The following is a 19,422-nucleotide window of genomic DNA, read 5'->3' as shown; positions in this document are numbered from 1 at the left end:
TACGTTTCAGGCCTTATGGCACTAACAAACCATCTAAAGGTTTATTTTGTTGTGGGTGAGTGTAGAGTTAAATTAAGCCAAGCCAAGCCAAGATCAAATTCCAAGGCCCAGGCTTTCAAGCATATTTAGATAAGATAATTATCCAGTGTAAAACACTACCTTGTCCTGGAGGAGCGTGTCTTGGTGCCATGCAGCAGAACATAGATTGTAAGACAAGTCTCTTCTTCCCCCTCACAGGTAACACTACTAATAATGGAGAGTAAGGATTTTTATGAAGTTGTTACATTTGTACTCTATGGTCTGAATAAAGAGAGCCAGGCAAGAATTTTAATCTTTTTCAGCTATATATTTTAAAAGTATCTATACATATTACATCAAAATGGATTATTTAAACTCAGTCAGTACGTTAGGCTACTACAGAATTACATTAAAATATTTGCAGAGTTCTGCATAGCAACAGTCCTGTCTCAGCAGGGCACAGGAACTGGTTGGTTCTAGGGAAGTCAATCATTGCTTTACACTACAAGGTAAGATTTCCCTACTGGATAAGGAACCCCCACCCTCTAAAATAAACTTGCTTAGAGCTCCATGATCACAGAGAATAAATATTAAATAGTCCATTATACATGTCTATACACAAAATAAATACCTGCAAACTGGCTTTATAAATTAACTTCCTACAGCTGAATCCACTGAGTGCAAAACTAATGCTGGTATATTGGGTTCTTAGGTAAAAGTGTAAGCTTACAAAGATGCACTGTCCTACTATAAAATGTCTTATGAGAAATCAAGTCAGACACTATCCAGCCTATTCAAAATTAAGTCAAGTTACACAGCCCCCTCTGAAAGAGGGCAGGAATAAGTACATGCTAAATTTCAGCCAGTCAGGTCCCAGAGTTACTGCCTCAGATACTGTTGTACCCAACAGACCAGAGTTGCATCCTTTGCTGACAGAAAAGAGCAGCAAAGTAACTTACATTGGCACATTTAAATTAAAAAGAAAGCTAGCTTGGTGTAAATTGGCAAATATCCCTTTGAACTAACAATTCAGTAATAGAATCTGCACAGGGATTGATTTTTTGGATATTGCAAGATGCCTTGAGCTATATATTAAACCTATAACTCACTTCTGATCTTAAAGCTAAAGAGTGTGTTCCTATACAGCAAACTGCTGTAAGTACTTATGATGGAAACAGAAAAGTGAGGGTTAACCTGGAGCTCTCGCTGAGTGTTCTACTGTGTGCCTTGACATCAAGCCCCCTGTTTGATCAGAAGTAGTTTCGCTGTGAAACTGTCAAAAGCTGTTGAAGAGCACACAGCCAGGAACACTGAATCCTACTACGTGTAATCACACAGAGCAGTAGCCTTTTCAGTCAAACATACCTTCTGGGGGATTTTGAAGCGTTGCCTACACCAAACGGGTCTGATATGTTCAGCTAAGAAGGGAGCCCAGCGAACTCAGTGCAGCATTAGAAACCTGAACTCATTCACTTACCCATAAAAAGCCCCAAAGCATGTCTCAGATAACACACTACACAGGATAATCACCTCTGAGGTGAAGTCTAAACATCAGGTAGGCTTCTGGCTGTCCCTGAAGATGCAAATGCTGCTGAAGGTTAATAGTTCTTGAGGGTGCAGCAGCAACTGCTTCAGCAGCTGACAGCAATTGGAGTGGTTGTGGTAGCCAAGCGCTTGCGTAGGTGGTTGGCAAAGTCTACCTGGGTCTGGGAAAGTACTTGGTTGATTATCGTCTTAGGCAGCCAGCCCTGAAAAAGGAGAGAGCAGGCGTGTGTTAAATACTTCCGCTTTACTGGGCCTAAGGAATAGGGGTTTGGAGGGAGCCAACCTTGCACCTTAACTTGCAATGAGATTGACAAGTGGGTTGGGATGAAACATGAACCACTTCTTTCTGGTTGGAAAGAGTTGGAACTATGAAATAGTTTTCACCTGACCCACACTGGGAATTACTTCAAATCAGGAGAATTTCATTTGAAGAAGTTAAGCAGCTGCTCATAATTTCCTAACCTTAGACAACCACCCCCTTCCAAGGCAGACTCCGAGAGGATTCATTTATACTGTTTGAATGAGATTCCATATGAGCACTTACCTTTAGGTCAATGCTGAGTAGCCAAGTTAATTTGGTCTGTGAAGGATTTTCAGGCAGTGGATGGAGAACCATACAGGTGGGACCGTTCTCAGCTCTGGAGAAGGGCAGGAAAACAGTGCATTAGGAAACCAGGGACAATGATTTACCATCCCAGTGTATGTGTTTTCTATAGAGTCAGTTTTAAAGGCAGGAGAGTGGCAATACCTCACCTCTCAAGCTAGGGTTTGCTACAGAGCTCTAGAAGATGCTTCAGCATGCTCCCAGCAGCCAGAAATTTCCCATGGCACAAGTCACTGCTATCCAGGTAGTGGCTTTGTTCCAGCAGGACTTGGCCACAAGTCTTTCTGCTGATTTAAGTCTCTCTAGCCCTTGACCCCAATTTTTTTAAAATTCAGGTTAAATAAAAGGACTTTGAAGAATATATTTGCTTAATGAAGGTGTAAAATCAGTACTGTAATGAGTGCCTGTGCCAAGCCTGGCTGCTACCCCCATGCTATTCACTAGTGGGGGTGCAGCCCATGCTCCTTCCTGGAGTTAAATTTAAAAGTTGCCTAGCTATAGTTTCCTACAGCCTAAAATGAGGGTTGAGAAGTAAGGGTGCATTTACTAGATATGCCAGGAGGTCCCAGGAGATGGTTTGTGGTACGTAGGAGGGCAGGCTAGAGCATCACCTAGATACCTGTACAGTAGAACCTGGTTTAGCTGGTCTAAGTGGGATAAACCAGAGAATGGGAAAAGAAGTGCTGTCTGGTGGCCACAGGAGAGATTGCCAGCTTCTAGCCCTTGAGTCCTGGTTGTTTGGTGAATGCCAAGAGCCAGTTAAGGGAGGACTGAGAAATGGCATGCTACAGCCTACAGGATTTCAGTCCTTGGGGAGAAATTGAGGTTTGACCACTGCCTGAGGCCCCAGTGATAGCAGGGACTTGCTAATGGGACAAGATAACAACTCAAGCAAGCTTGAAATGTATAAAATAGGCAGAACTCCAAACTAACATACTCGCCTCTTTTACAGCCCTCCTCCCACTCCAGGCTGGTAGCAGGAGCCTCTGTACTTCGGTACATCAGCAGCTCCCAGACTGGTAGACATACATGTGCTAGCTCTGCTCAAGCTGTTACTTCCAAATAGCAGCAAGGCCATGGCCTCTTGGGTTAGCCAACCCCCGACTCTGAACTCGGGCAGCTGCGGCCACACTGCTATGTGCACTCGAGCCAAGAATAGCGCCTCCCCCACGCTGTGAAGATGTGCCCTTTCCTGGCTGTCCAACTACTGTAGCTTTGGCTCAAGGTTTGTAAAGCAAGACAACAGCTGGAGGGTTCCCTACCTTATAAATCCCTTCTGTTCTGGCATTGCTCCATAGTTTGTGGCCATCCCTGCCAGGACACACGTTGAGCCACGTCTTCTAGAACACCGCACGCTGACGAAGTCCCGTGGTCCCACCACATTGCCAGGCGTGGCCGCAGCAGTCTCATGGGTTATCACGGTATCTTTCCCAATCTTCTGTAGAATCTGGAAGGTGACAGTTTACATAACATTAGGCAGAGCCACCGTAACATGGCTGTTTACAAAACCATTCCATTTAATAGCCCATGGGTCGTGGTGTATGTCTCTCCGTTACTATGTCTATGCCACACTTCTCTCTAGGGCTCCCTGTACTAGGAATCGTGCAATGCATTTAATAAGTTCTGTGCCTGCCACAACCCCAGCCTGCTGTGTCTACCTCATTGGCTCTGTAGTCCTGCAACACTGAGGGGGGGCTGTGTTATAGAGGAGGGAAATGGATTTTGATATACAGTGCTCTAGGAGCAGGCTGTGCTGTGCGGGAGAACATTTAACCCAGTGTGAGATGTGGCGGTCAGTCAGGCAACTGTTCAGTGTATAAACTACATCCACCCACTTGCAAAGATTCCATAACCTCCACCTGGAAACAGGCTGCTGAGATAAAGAAATGGACTTCTCCCCTTTGCCGACACCTCGTGGCTATTGCCAAACAAGCTCCATATCAGCTGCAACGCAGAGCCAAGATAACGGCTTAAGCTTGGAGCTGGCATTCAAAGGCTGGAACACCCTTCGGTCCAGCTGTATTTACCCCTTTGGGCACATTAGACGTTTCTCTCTTTAAAATATATAGTAGGAAAGCCCTTTAATTTTACTGCTTAATCATAAAGGCCCCTCTTCAGCAAAGCATGTGCTTAAGTCCTAGGCTGCATCAGGGCCAAAGCAAGCATTCCTCCCTCTTGGGAGAACAAATGCAGTTGAGTCTCTCACCTTGATTTCCTTGATGCTTGGATTCCAGTCTCCCATCTGCTCCATTCTTTCCACCAACTCATCATACACAGAGTTCAAGGGCTGGTCCACAACCACCTCTAGCCGGAATACCTTCCCAATGTCTGGGAGCGTCTTGCTCAGCACTTTGTCCCCATTTCCCTACAAGAAGTCAGAAAGCCCTGAAGAGTTAGTATTCCCAATAGGTGCATTTGAGAAAGGACAAGTTAGAAATCACCACAAGTCAGAAATCGTACCGCTATGGTCTCAGTTTTCCAGCCATCCTGGTCCCCAAGGATGCTGAGAGATTTCTGAAGGGCTTCCTCTCCCTGTTTAATGTAGGACATCTCCACTTCACTGAAGGGCTTCTCCTCCAACCTGGAGCCTGAAAGGGGAGTAGTGGGCATTTATGCAGTTCTGTCCTCTCACCGAATCACCATTGCATTACACAGGACCGAATAACTTAGCTGAACTCAGTAAGCTTTCCAGTTCAGCACCAGTGCCGGTGGGCTTAAGAGTGATGCTAATTTCCTGCTATCTTTCTGTATTTATATTTTGCAGCATAGGCTATGCATTTCTATATGCATCAGCAGGTCTGAGTCTATATCACAGCTGCACCCTCTTAAAGGACTTGGGCCCCAATCCTGCTCCCACTGGAGCCAGGTGCAAGTCTATCAGGCTTGGATCACCCCCTTTGCTTGTCACTTGGCAGACTATGGTACTTACTAAGTAAGGAGCTCCTCCTGCGAACTTGGTTGATCCATTTACTGGGACCAGGGCCAGCAAAGGCGAGTTTATTCAGTTCCTGGCTGATGGCAACAGCAGCCTGCCTTCTCAAGCCTGGAAATGAGAGGGTAAGATTGAAGTGAAAAGAGCTACAAACTTCACAGTTGACTTTGCATGCTTCACTGTTTGTGACCCTGCCTGAAGATAAAGCTGTTCCTGGCCAATTTCCTCCCATCAGGCCCACGCTGATTTTTCTTTTAGTTTTATTTACCTTCCATCATCACCAGCTGTGTCAGTACATCTACAGAAACAGGATTTATCATCATCCACACACGGTTGAAGCAGCAGCATGTGTATACAGCAGCTACATTTGGTTTGCTTTGGATTTCTGCAAGAGTGGTGGTCTTTTAAAGGAAAATCAATGTAGGCCCTTCCCCAGCAGAGTCACAATTGTATTTGGGGACCATATGTGGAGCCTAGGATGTGCAAAACATGGGGAATGGGGACTAGCCACACCCTGGGGGGCGGGGGGCTCTAAAATCCAGCAATTCACAATAGTGGAAAATTCACCTTACACTGAGACTAGAAGCTGTTTTAGAAACTCTGCCTATACAACACGCTGGGATTGGAGAGCTGTGTGCTCCAGTGTGTGCAACACCACACCAAGCAGAAGGGAGGCAGACTTCTTCCAAGCCTGCAGAATGACTTTTGCCAAAGAAATGGTCTTTGTCATAAACATGGTGCAATGTGTAATCTAGACCTCAAACTGATCCCTAGATCCAGCAGAAACCAAGACATCCAGAAGCCAAGAAGAGTCTGTTGGAAGTTTCTCTCTCTCTCCAGTAGTTTGGAAAAGAAAGCCATTAGAGTGGATAATCTAAGTCCTTTCCATGTGAGCTCTTCAAGGCAGGGAGAATGTTTTATCTGTACATAGGTACATTTATGGCACTATAAACAACAGCCTCCCTGAAACAGGACTGTTCTGCATTCAGAAACAGGCATACCCTTCCCCTGTCGAGCTAGAAAGAGTCTCCTGGCAGCAAAAAGGGGAGAGGTGAACAGATTTTAAGGCCAGCTGGAACCACTGGGGACATGGGACTGACCTTTAACTCCAAGGGAACGATGACAATTTACACCAGCTGAGGGTCTGAGCTGCATAACACACAGCAGAGAATTCCCCCAGTGATCCCTGCTGGCTTCCTGGGTGGTAAGCAGGGCATAGAGCAGGGGTGCCTCTTGCTGCCCAGTGCTTGGGGCAATCAGGGGTCACAGACAGAATAACCGTAATAGAAATAAAAATCACTACTAAGGAGCAAGAAACGAGGCACTTTGAATATGACAGTCAAATCCACAGCAATGGGGCCTTCAAGCCAGCCGCCCCCAGCCCAGCTCCTAAGGCAGCTGCTGCCCCAGTGACAGCTGCATGTCCCCCTCACCAGTCATGTTGCGCAGATGCCTGTAGGAGATCCCGGCACACAGTTTGAAAGTTGCTGGCAGCATTTTTCTTTTCTGGTTGCAGCTCAGTCTTCCAGCGTCAATGTCTCCGGGGCTGCCTCTGCTGGACTAGCGCTTCTCTGCTGCAGCTCTCCTCACTTGCAGCCTTAAATACTCCAGCTGAAGGATGCTGGTTAGTCAGCAGAGAGATAAGAAAAGACATCACTTACCCAGGCCTGCGGGGGGCCAAGGCCAAACCCTTCTCATGCATCTGTCATGTGGGCAGCGTTACAAGAGGCAAAGCTGATTAAGGAAACTGGCATATCCTCCCTTGGCTACATTAACTCTCTGCAGCCAACCAGACGTTCTCTCTCCAGAGCGACGGCTGAGCACAGTTAGCCAGACCTAGTCCCAAAGCAAAGGCCGCCAGCAGGCCAGTGCTTGGAGTTCTTGCTGAACTACGAGTACTGATGGTCAGGCACGTAGCCTGGTGCCATACCAATGCAGGTGTCCAGCACACCATGAGAGTGACCCCAGGGAGGGATCAAACAGCACGGTGATAGTTAGACATGGTCACCACGACTTACACTGCAGTTCGCCCCAAGCAGGGTTGTTTTTCTCCCCCATGATTGGCCAGGTAGGACCCAGAGACTGTCATACACGGCATGAGCTGCTCCCTAGCCCTGGATCAGTGGGGGGGTGTCACAGGGAAGGGCACTGGATGGCTCAGGGGGTTGGCAATGGAATCTGCTTTCACCTAGGACAGGTGAAGAGTAGCTCACAGGCACTGGCTGGCTATTGTAGAGGGGCCCGGGAGTGCCAGGCCAGTGTAACTGAATGGAGCACTGGTGCCCTAAGGAACGAGTTGCATGGATTTGCAAACACAGATCTAGTTGTAACAGGCAGGGCTGGTGGACGTGTCCTTTAACTTTGAAAACATGATTTTTAAAGAAGGGGCGGGGGGGGGGGGAGAAGCAGCCTCAGAAAGCCAGTGGAGTCACTAGCCTTGGGCAGAGCATTAGCAAAACAGAGACCCTGTGTGCTGCTCGTACCCGGGCCAGCTGCGTGCACCCCTTGCGTGCACCCCTTACAAGGGGCAGATCCCATGATGAGGGCTGGTCTGTCAGCGCAACTCCCTGCGGATTCAGTTTGGACGCTGGGCGGGAGAGGATCCAGCCCCTGGAGAGTTAGCAGAGCCTCCCAGCGACGGGAGCAGACCTGGCTGAGGAAAGGTTTCAGAGTAGCAGCTGTGTTAGTCTGTAGTCACAAAAAGAAAAGGAGTACTTGTGGCACCTTAGAGACTAACAAATTTATTAGAGCATAAGCTTTCGTGAGCTACAGCTCACTGCATCGGATGAAGTGAGCTGTAGCTCACGAAAGCTTATGCTCTAATACATTTGTGAGTCTCTAAGGTGCCACAAGTACTCCTTTTCTTTTGGCTGAGGAAAGACGCCACTGCAGGGGGAGGGGGTGGCAGCAGTCCCACCCTGTGTGAGTGAGGATGGGGGAAAGTAGGCTGGAACCATGGCTTGGTGCTACACAGGCATCTCTGAGCACGGTGCTGACCCATTATGTACATACCTGCACCCTCAGAAGCCCCACACCCCCCAGTGCCTTGAGTAGTCTTCTGAACTCAGCCGCCCCCAGAGTCTCCTGGAAATGAACAGAACCATTGGTTTTGGGCGTTCTCCCGGCACATCTGCCCCTCGAGACGGAGAAGGTTGTCTGGTTCCTTGGTCATCCACTCCCCAGGGCACGGTGCAGGATTCAAACCCTGCAGGACATGTACTAACTGAAGCAACCTTAATGAACAGCAGTAGCACTTGGCTTTTATGGGCCCCTCCATCCATAGAGCTCGAAGAGCATCATCCCATTTTACAGAGGGGGAAACTGAGGCATACAGGGGGACATGCTCAACAATCCAATGGCTGGGAGATGAATCACGGAGGGTCATTAACCACAGGAACAATTTGCCAAGGGGCGTGGTGGATTCTCCATCACTGACCACAGAGATCTGCTCTAAGGATGATTTTCGGGAGGGTCTCCAGCCTCTGTTATACTGGAGGCCTGACTAGCTGATCACAGCGGTCATAGAATCCTAGAATATCAGGGTTGGAAGGGACCTCAGGAGGTCATCTAGTCCAACCCCCTGCTCAAAACAGGACCAATCCCCAGTTTTTGCCCCAGATCCCTAAATGGCCCCCTCAAGGATTGAACTCACAACCCTGGGTTTAGCAGGCCAATGCTTAAACCACTGAGCTCTCCCTCCCCCCCAGATTCCCTTCTGGAATGGGAATCTCTGAATATACCAGGGGACAAAGCCCACGTCTCCCCATAAGCACTGCTCTGCAGTGCAGTACAGATGCAGTCATCCAAGGGAAAGGGAAGTCCCCCGTAGCTGAGGTTTTCAAAAAGCCTGTATTGGCAGGGCCAATATCTCCTTCAGAGGCTGGATTATCTCCCAGCAGGGTGGGCAAACTGACAGCAAAACGATAACACTCAAGGATGGTATGACATTTCCCAGATGAGTTACAGCCAGAGAGACAAAGGCTCAGAAGAGCTAGTGAATCACCAGCTGCTTCCCTTGACGTCAGCGTTCGTACCCTTGTGCGGGGAGCCTGACCTTCCCACTTGATGTTGCAAGAATGGATGAGGCCAGCCCCCTCTGTGCCATTAACCCCACAGTCCAGTCTCAAAGCCAGCATATGGGGTTGGGGGGCCCATGACCAGGGCACCAGGCTGGGACTCAGGAAAGCTGGGCTTTGTTCCCCAGACCTACCGGGCAACCCCAGCCAAGTGACTTCCCCCATTTTCCCTCCGACCCTTTGTCTTGCGAGCTCTTTGAGGCAGGGACTGTCTCCAGTTATGATCCTGTGCAGCACCCAGCACGGGGTTCCAGCCTCTACCTGCTACCATAATACAAACTGCTGCTGCTACTGAGAGCAAGAACATGCACCTCATCTGCCAGGAGCCTCCAGTTCCTCAGCCCGACACAGTTCGAGCTGTCAGGCTCCACCAGGGCAGCATCACAGCTTGGAAGCCTGCAGCTGGCCCAGGTGTGAGCGGAGGCCTCGGGCAAGGGTAAAGTCAGGTGCCAGTTCCACATGAGGGAAACGTTTCTGTCTGGCAGATCAATTTAAAAACCAAGGAGCTGCTGGGGGATGCTGCTCGGGCCGTGGAATGGGCTCAGGGAAGACGGACAAGCGGACAGCTGAATTTCTGACAACCATGGGGCTATCATATCACCAATTCACCCACCACACCTCCCAGCAGGGTGTATAACGAGCTGGTTTACCTCCACCCCCATCCTCACCCTGGCTAGCATGCGCTTCCCCCCTCTCTAAATCATGCAACGATTGTGCGCCTGAAGGACACTGCATAGAAACAGCCTTTTCTGTCATGCTAGATAAGAGATATCTAGCATTTAAGTGAGTAACAAAATCAATTAGCTAGTGCTGCCTGGTAGGATTCGGATAAAGTGTTTTAATACAGACAGAAACTATCAGTCCTGGCTGAAAATTACACAACAACTGAAGCACGGCCTGGAGTCTGCTTTCCTCACAACATGGGTCAATTCCAGTCCCCTGCCACGCTCAGCTCCAATCGAACATCTCTGAGCAAAAAGCTTTGGGGGGAAAGTGGCTTTTCAAACAATAGGGATATTTCTGTCCATTTTCCGCTCCCCCTCCCCTGCATACAAAGAAAAGGGTCTTTTTCTCTTTCAAAGTATTTGCACAGAAAGGACTCACCATTTTGTGATGCAGCCACCAAGCAGAAAGATGTGGAACCTGAGAGGGATGCAGATCTATATTTACAGGGACCAGATAAAGTCAGCAACAGTCCCTAGAAGGAAAAACCAGTATGTAAGGTGGTCACATTTCATTCAGGAAGATTTTTTTTCCCTCCTATCCCAAATATCGAAGACTCACCTCAGATGTATTGCTTGGCTGGTTCTTTTTTTGTTTAGAGTGGATAGAAACATGCAGGGGGAAAAGTGCAATTTTTTGGTGAAAATTAAGAATTTTTTTAAATTAAAAAAAAAAAAAGTTCCCAGCCAGCTCTTTGCTGGAATTCGCAGCTCAGCTGACAACATAGGCACGGGAGCAAAAGCTGGAATGATGGGATGGATCCCTCGATAAATTGCCCTGTTCTGTTCAGTCCCTCTGATACATCTGGCACCTGCCACTGTCAGAAGACAGGATCCTGGGCTAGATGGACCAATGTGGCTGTTTTTATGTACCCTGCCATTCGCAGGAGTTTGAAAGATTTTCCAAGAGAACCAGAATTATAAGGCCCATGCCAGACATCTATCTGGCTTACTTTATGGCTCCCATCACCATGCCCGACATCTCCCAAACAGCCCTGAGTTCAGCCTGGCAGCCCCTGGCACACTCTACCCCTAAGCTGCCCTAGAGATGGGCACTCGGCTCAGCCCAGCTTTCCCAACGCCTCCCCCTACGGAGGCGCACAGCTCAGAACGTTCCAGTCGGGGATCCCAGTTCAAGGCCCATCCCTGGTGGTGGCCACAGCAAAGGCTAGTCTAGCCTGAGAGAGAAGCTGAGCCAGACCTGTGAGTGCAGCTCTGCATGCTGACCAGCACTGGCTAGCAGCGCCCCCTCTCCACAGTTAGCTTGCAGTGGCCAGTGCTGCTACAGACCCTGCCTCACCTCCTCCCAGAGCAGACAGATCATATTCAATTCCTTTAACTCTTGCAAAAAACATCTAACACCTAGCTCCAGCTGTACTGGGGAAAGCCAGCGTGTGAGAGCATGCCTCCAGACATGGGGCTGCCCAGCACTGCCCTGGGAAATAGATGCTAGTAGAGAACACACACCTCACCCCAAGACTGTGGCTCTCTTAGCATGGCTGGTCTGTGGCTTACTTGGTTGGTAACAGGGCTTGTTTTGCAGCTTCTGCTGCAGTGGGACAGCCAGCTGGACGCCCGCATTGCAGCTGGCGGATAAAGAGTCTAAATGCAATTGTTTGCGTTGCGTCTTTCGCAGGAACCGCATCCCCAGAACTCCAGAGCCGGATGCAGAGCTGCAGAATAACAGCAGCAGCAGAGGGACAGAAATTCTAGGCCTGGCCAGGGAGCAGCGGTTTGCAGGGGAGAGAGTCTCCATGTGCATAGGCACAGGGAGCAGACCACTGTGACAATGGGTAACAAGGAAACCATCCCAGACAGGGGTACCCTGAACCCCTCAGGTTTCATCTTCCCCAGAGGTGCTGGTCAGACGAGGTAGCCCAGAGCCCCTGTGGTTGTGCAGGCTGCACGTAGCCACACAAAGCAGTCGCTCCCGAAGGCAAGGCCTCTGTCCAAGGACACGGTTTTGTTTTGAAAAGTTTCAGAGTAGCAGCCGTGTTAGTCTGTATCCGCAAAAAGAACAGGAGGACTTGTGGCACCTTAGAGACTAACATTTATTTGAGCATAAGCTTTTGTGAGCTACAGCTCACTTCATTCAGTGGATGCATCCAACGACGTGAGCTGTAGCTCATGAAAGCTTATGCTCAAATAAATTTGTTAGTCTCTAAGGTGCCACAAGTACTCTTGTTCTTTTTGTTTTGAAAAGTATCCAAAACCAAAACCACCCCTAAGAGCTCAGGACAGAGCCACCTCTGCAGTTCCTGGTCCCAGACGCTAGTGTCAGTTGTAAGACCAGAAGGGATGGTGGGCTGCCCCCGTGTGACACGTGCCGGAGAGCCCCATGCACGGGGGCCTGCAGCAGGAGGATTGCTAAGACAGGAGAGCTGGCTGAATGTGGACAGGCCCCCTCGCTGCGCGCGGCACCAACAACCACGATTTCAAATCAATGTTCTCGCCTCCCAAAGTGGTGCGAGTCTGGGTCTCGGAGCGGCAGGGTTCGGATTCCCGGAGCCCTCAGCTCCAGCCAGACCTTCTGACTGGAGCAGTCGAGTCCCGGGAAGCGACCACGTGGGCGCTCAGCGCTCAGAACATAGCGACAGGGTCCATTTTACAAAAAGCAGCCACGACTCGAACAATCCCACCATGGGGCCCCGGAGGCCTTTGCTGCAGCGTGACCTGCTCAGCAAGGTCCTTTGTTTCACCCAAGACTCTCCCGGGACTGGGGCAATTGCAACTGGAGGGGTTGTGTGTGCTGGCTGGCTCCTCACACAAAGGCAGATTGGCTCTAGATGCCGGGGTGAAGTGCCACAGCCCAGCTGTCAGGTGCAGGGAGAAATGCCACCCTAGAAACGAATTCAGAGCCAGGATGGAACAGGCTGCCCACAGCGTCGAGCTGCCAGGTTTGTCTGGAGCCAGGACGTCGGGCTCTGAATCGGGGGAGCTTGGGGGCACTAATGTTAGAGGCCTACACTCTCCTGGGCAGGGAAAGAGGAGTGACCTAAGACAGGTTATTCGCTCATTATCATAACAATGCCTGGCTCCGACAGTTTTCTCCTCACCCCCGGGAGGGACGGCAGTGCTATGATCCCTTGTGTACAGAGAGGGAGCTGGGGCACAGAGAGCTCAATGACTCGCCCAGGGTCACATAGGAAACCTGTGGCAGAGTAGGGCCAATAGACCAGGGTTACCCTAGGGGGCAGCAATCACCTACCCCTTCTATTAGCCACTGGGGCCAAGAGGGGAGAGTGGGTTCCCCTAAAACTGAGCCGAGCCGCCAATGTACTGAAGTAAACAGGGGTTTCAGTCAGCTCCTGACAGCAGACACACTGCTGCTGGAGAACAGGGTAAAGCCTGGAAGGTGGGATGAAGTGGCAAAGTGCTGAGGATCCAGCACCGGCCCCAGGGAGCAGAGCAGGGGCTCTCATGCTCGGCTCACAGCTGCAGGGGGACGCCGCGAGCCCAGCCCGAGCCCACCCTCACACAGAGCCGAGGGCTCTTTGGCTCATTCAGTTTCCAGAGCAACAGGAACGGAGGCGATTTCCCCTGCTCTCCTCACCGTTTGCAGGGAGCCTCCGAGCAGCCGGACGGTGGAGAGACAGAGACGTGGGAGGCAGGGCTGCCTGGACAGAAGCTACTCATGGCTGGAAGCACCAGATGCTCAATTCCTGCACCAGAGAGGGAGAGGTAGGTGCCGATGCCTAGAGCTGTCCCACCACCACTGGGGTAATGATCTCCCGGCTAGGGGATGCAGCTAGTTTCCTCAGGACTTGCTCGGGGACGGGCAGTCGGACACCCAGGCTGGCTGGTTATGCAGGGTAGGGGAGGCTGTCATTTTCGTTACGGGATCATCTAGCGGATGCTGGCATGGAAAGGTGGGATGTGCTAGTCGGGCCCCAGGCTCCCAGTATGAAAGGCCCAGAAAGAACTGTCTGGAACAGATAGTTTCCCATCTCCCATCCAGCCGTAGCCTTCAGCACAACTTTGCTTGTAGGCTCTGAGCTCTTTGGGGCCAGGCCAGTCTTTACTCCATATCTGCCCCCGGCCAGCGTGATGGCTCCCAGCCTGGTCACCTCTACGTGCTCCTGCATAGAGAGATGAAACTGCAGCAGCAACATCCTGGAGGGTCCTCACCTTCTCTCCTGCAGCTGGGAGCAGGGAGCTCAACCGGCTGCTGGGGTTGAGAAAAGGCCCATTTCCTATGACGGATGTTGACAAGTCTCTCGTTAGCCTGGCTGACGTCGCCTTTCCCAGCCATCCCAGGCCCAGCTTCGCCCCGGAGCAGGGGCATGTGCAGGAATAAAAACAGGGGCACGTTCTGGGCCCCTGCCGGGGCCCCCAGAGTTGGTCACTAGCACTCTGGCCATTTCAAAAGGCAGCCTCCCCCCCCAGCATTTTACAATGCAGCTCACCCTCCACAGTGATGGACAATAGGACCCCGGCAGGGCATTGGGATCAAGCTGGAGCATTGCACACTGGGCCCTGTCGTCTCCACAGGGCAAAGTCTTGCGTGTGCTCTGTACACAGTACGTAGGAGCCTTGTACAAAGCGCTACTCCATCAGAAGAAAGAGACAGTCCCTGCTCCAAACAAGGTGGAAATGGCAAAATCAGAAGTTAGGGGGTTTGTTCCAATAGGAAGGACACTCGCCTTTCACGGGACACTTCAAATCCTTGGGTTTGGACGATTTTGCCTTGGAAATTTTTCAAAATGAAATTTCCTCCTTTTTGTGTCCAAAACAAACAAAAGAAATGTTTCAAAACGTTTGTTTTTGTGGGAGATTTTATCCACGTCGATATCGTTTTGCAAAAACAATTGGTTTAGTTGAAACTGCATTTTCTGGCCGAAAACTGTTTGGATGCAACGTTTTCAACCAGTTGCATTTAGACTCTTGCCTTGTGGACACAGGCCTCAAGCTCCTGGCAAACGGATTGAAATCGTGCATACTGTGCCCTCAGCCATGTATTAAAACACAGATCATAAAAAGCACCCCCTGCTGCCCAGACGGTGACACCACCAGCAAAGAATTAGGCCCTTCTCCTAAAGAAAGACATGCTGTCTAGCTGCCAGTGGGGGTCTGCAGCCCATGGGCAGCCCTCATTTAAGGGCTCTGTACTTCGGTTCCCAAGTGAGCCCGGTGTCACTGCAATCTACATCCACTCCACACCCACGGCACACAATCCTCATTGCACTTGGGGCTTCTGTGACTCGCCTCGCTAGTCTCACGGCTCAGCCGCCAGCAATAGGCCCGCAGGGAAAGAGGTCTGGTACCCAAACAAGAGCCTGTCAGTCAAGGTACCCCACGGCAGAGCTCTGCCACAGCCCGTATTGCTCCTGGGGCTCAGGTGGCAAGCAGCCATCTCAGGGAGATACAGGGCACCCTTCCCCAGGAACGGGGGGCCCAGCAGGGACAGAGGGGATTGATTCTAGCCCCCAGCTGGGGGAATCCAGCCAGGTGGGGCTGCAAACACAGGCTCCCCAATGCAGGGTGCAGGAAGGAATTTGGAAACAATGGGCCTGATTCCCACTTCACCCCACTCTCACCCTGGCAAGGGGAGGGGGAAGATAACCTGCTCCCATATTAAAACCCCTTTCCCCTGCCAGAACGGTGTGCAGGGGCTGTAGTGAGCCTGCAAACCAGGCCTGACCCCTCTGAGCTTCCCAGGGAGGGAAGGCAACTCAGGCCTGACATCCCTGTAATCCCGGCACCCCAGGCTGGGATGGTGATGGAGGGATCCCAGCCCCGTCTCCTTCCAAGGCAGATATATCAAGTAGCCAGGGCCTTTTGCCATGCGCGCAGCCCTCAAATCCCAAGGTCCTGCCTGCTTCGCAGACCCTAAGTAACGCAGGTCACTGCCCCCCAGGGTCCTTGGCCAAGCTGTCCTCTCCCCAGCCCACTGTGCAGCGTTCGCTCTGGACATCTGGCTGCCAGCCCCGCACTGGCTGCATGTCTAGAGGGCTCTCGCAGGACATACACTGAGAGAACGGGATCCCCAGCTGGGCTGGCTCCTCTCAGCTCAGCCTGGCATGGTGCAACCAGCCCATTCCCTCAGACTCGGAGGGAGGGGCGGGGCGGGGCGGGCTAGTCACAGGGAGCCCAGAGCTGCTGCATTCTCTCTTCGCAGGTGCCTGGAAATCCCTGCCCATGAGACCATGCTACCAACCAGACAGTGCTGAGAAGATACCAGAATGTGTGTTCCCTTAGGAAAGGCCCGGGTTACCATGAACCGCACAGAAGGGCTGGGGAGCGGTCCCCAGCTCAACGAGAACACAACACTGTCTCCGTTGGCCCCAGAGCCGTCCCCATGGGAGTCCCACACCATCGTTGTGGTGGCTATCTTCTGCTGCGTGTGCTTGCTGCACTTATCTGCTTTCCTGTACACCACCTGCTTCCAGATCCAGGGCCACTCCAGGCCAGCCCCCCGCCTTGCCAGCCCCGGTGTCTACGAGGAGAACGAGATTGCCACCTTCCAGCCGTCCCCCTCTGCCACCAATACGCCAGCCAGGGCCAACCCCTCCTGAGAGCAGCAAGAGGGTGAAGCCAAGACACCGCCGACGCCAGCACTGAGGCTGATGTAGGTCAGGGAAGCTGCTGATTTCAATGGAGCAAAGCTGATTTGCTTCCACTAGGGATCCGGCCCAAGTGGCTCACCGGCTGGAGGACATGCTGTAAGGGCCCAGCCACTGTTTACACCAGTGTGACACAGAGGGGGTTAAATCGTGGCTTCTAGCAGCCTACTGCGTCTTTGCTAGGGGACTGCAGCACCAGTCCGGGACACCAATGGCTGGCGACACTGATAGCTGGCAGCTGCAGGCAGGCCAGCCCCGAGGGAGCTCTCCCCAGGCCCAGCAGGGTCTCTGCGTGGGACAAAGGACCAAGCTCATTCACCAGCTCGACCAGTCCTTGTGGGGCAGACCGTTCCACTGCCCATGCCTGCCCCCCTCCCTGCACCTGGTACTGCTGGGGGCCTCTCGCCATAGGAGGCAGCGCAAAAGCTGTGTCACCCCCCAGACAGCATAGGGTGGAGCAGGCAGTCTGAAATCCAAGGGGAAAGCCACCCTGCAACCTTGGGGGAACGAGTGCTGCTTAGCCCATGGGCATGGTGCAGGACCTGGCTCGTGGGGCTGGCATCAGGCCTTTTCCCTGGAGAGCCCCAGTGCACAACGCTCCCCTCCATGAACACAGCACACGTGGTGAGCAGGACAGGCTTGTGCATGGGGCACTGGGCGGGGATGCGGGAGACACAGGGTCAAGTCCCAGCTCTGCCACACGCTGCCTCGGTTACTCTGGGCCACTGCAGCAGTCGATGGGGATAAGGACCTCCCTTGGTCTGGCTTGGCTAGTCAGGCTGTGAGCTCTCTTGGGCAGGGACCATCCTTGCTATGTATAGCACCAAGGGGCCTTGAGTGCCACCGAAACAGCCTCCAGGATCCAAACCCTGCACACCCGCTCCCTGCGGGTAGCCTCCATCCCCGACCCAGGTACAGGTACTGGAAGCTTTTTAAGTTGCAGTCACTACAGTGGTTTACCTTGTTCTCCAGGAGCTGGGGATCGAGTCTTCCCCCGGGCTCCAGACAGGGGCTTTTAGCCAAGGGCAAAGGCAGACAGCCTGCAGGAAAAATCCCCCTTGCAAGTAGGCCTGGGAGCTTCTCCTTCCCACAGGAACAAGCAGAAGAGCCCAGCCCTCTCTGCACCAGGGCCCCATTGGTGGCACCTGTGGGAGGAGGCTGGTGCTAATTGATCATTAGCGGGAAGGCAGCAGCTTGCAGGTGTGTGAGGGGCTTTAGCAGACAGTGCTTTGGCTTCAGTCTGAAACCTGTGCCAGGCTCTGATACAGGTTGATCCATGGACTAGCTCTCCACTGGCCTGCCCCACCCACTCACCAAGGGTGGGCAGGGGCTCTGGCACTGCCATTTGGTTTTCCTCCCCACACAGCGCTGCATGGGAGCCATGTGGGTAACAGTGCAGAGGGTGAGAGCGCCTGGAGGGAGCACAGACCGCTCCCAAGGGCGAGGCAGCAAGGACCTGCCACCAGCCTACGCTGTAGCACAAGGCGGGGAGCTGCCAATGGCCCTGCAGCTAGGGAGGGGTGTGGAGATGCTAGAATGCAGCTCCCCCTCCCCACCAGGCAGCTGGGCCCCCGTCAGCTCCCCCTCCCCACCACAGAGCCTTCCGCCCCAGCCAGCACCTGCTCCCATGGCAGGGGTGGAAACGCTCCCTTGGGGCGCTACCCTCAACACCGTAGGTTGCAGGACTGGCCCCAGGGGGGTGTAGGTGAGGGGTCTGCACTACAAGGCGCTTTCCTTTCCCTGCCTGGCCAAGCGGCGAGAAGAGTAACCACCTGCCTGAGCTGGCCAACAATGGGGGAAATGGCACCGCACTCCAGGAGCGCCGCAACCGCCCCACTGCGGGCTGCAATGGGCACTGCTACCAAGGGGGCCCCGCTACCCCCTTGTGAGATGCAGCAGGGGGACGCTTGCCCTGCTGCTCCTCCTGTCCAGTAGAGAGGGGGACTTGTCTTCAGCGTGGTCAGTTTGGGGGCCCCGAGAGCTGGGGGCAGTAGCACCCGGAGGGGCGGCTCATGGAGTTCTGCAGACGGCAGCAGGCTGTCCGGCATTGAGGGGGTAAAAGGGCCAGAGCAGAAGCTGGGCCTGGTGTCTCGTTTCCAGCAGACACAGTTGGGCTACAGCAGCAGCCTGTGTGCATTGCCTGTGTGCATGGACACACCTGTGTCCCCTAGCAAGGGCCAAGTTCACCAGAACCCATCTCCCTGCCAGGGTCCCCGCTTGCACTGGCATTCCCCCCCGCCCGGCCTCTCCTTGCCCGCTTGCACTGGCATTCACCCCCTACTCAACCTCTCCTGGCCTGCTTGCAGGGCCTCGGGCCAGACTCTGAGGAGACCCAGCTAGCGGGGCGCACACCCCACGTTGGGTGCGGAGCTGAAAATCTGACCCTGAACACACAGCCCTGCATTGCTTCCCGCTGGGGCCACCCAGTGGCCAAGAGAGCTCCCTGCAGCTCAGGGGTCTGTGACAATTCATTGAAAAAAGGAAGTGTAAAGCCGAGTGGGTTATTTCAAAGACCGTTTTACCCCTCTAATGGGCTACAGGGGAAGCACTCAGGAACCGCACGGAAGATGAAGGGGCTCAGGGCTTATGGGACTCATCTTATTTGGCGGGGAGGTCAGCAGAGTCCTAGCTATGCAGTCGCCACGTCCCCCTCGCACCAGTGACGGGTTGCTAGGGCACACGGGGGCCTGGCAGACAACCAACAGCCTGTTTCTAGAGCGGCAGCATGGGCCAGTGCTGAGAGCACAGCAGTGGATGCGGTCACTGTGTCCCCAAGAATCATAGAATCTTAGAATATCAGGGTTGGAAGGGACCCCAGAAGGTCATCTAGTCCAACCCCCTGCTCAAAGCAGGACCAAGTCCCAGTTAAATCATCCTAGCCAGGGCTTTGTCAAGCCTGACCTTAAAAACCTCTAAGGAAGGAGATTCTACCACCTCCCTAGGTAACGCATTCCAGTGTTCA

At 52.7% G+C, this 19,422-nt stretch overlaps 1 protein-coding gene across 2 annotated transcripts; it reads right to left on the bottom strand.

Moving 5' to 3' along the window:
- Nucleotides 1-1,324: 1,324 nt before the first annotated feature.
- Nucleotides 1,325-17,592, bottom strand: STAR (steroidogenic acute regulatory protein). Of its 2 annotated transcripts, XM_038385052.2 has the most exons (10): nt 17,421-17,592; nt 10,280-10,373; nt 8,112-8,304; nt 6,533-6,720; nt 5,097-5,210; nt 4,628-4,755; nt 4,374-4,532; nt 3,430-3,614; nt 2,108-2,201; nt 1,325-1,766 (listed from the first exon to the last, which is right to left on the bottom strand). In XM_038385052.2, the coding sequence occupies exons 4-10, from the start codon at nt 6,594-6,596 to the stop codon at nt 1,650-1,652; spliced, it is 861 nt and encodes a 286-aa protein (XP_038240980.1). In that variant the 5' UTR covers nt 6,597-6,720; nt 8,112-8,304; nt 10,280-10,373; nt 17,421-17,592; the 3' UTR covers nt 1,325-1,649. The 2 variants fall into 2 exon arrangements, with proteins under 2 accessions (XP_038240980.1, XP_038240979.1); XM_038385051.2 differs by lacking the exon at nt 8,112-8,304.
- Nucleotides 17,593-19,422: the final 1,830 nt, after the last annotated feature.

This window comes from Dermochelys coriacea, chromosome 26 (genome assembly GCF_009764565.3).
Source record: "Dermochelys coriacea isolate rDerCor1 chromosome 26, rDerCor1.pri.v4, whole genome shotgun sequence".
Classification (NCBI taxonomy): Eukaryota; Metazoa; Chordata; order Testudines; family Dermochelyidae; genus Dermochelys; species Dermochelys coriacea.
Note: the sequence above shows the minus strand (reverse complement) of the source record. Positions and strands in the feature narration are given on the sequence as shown.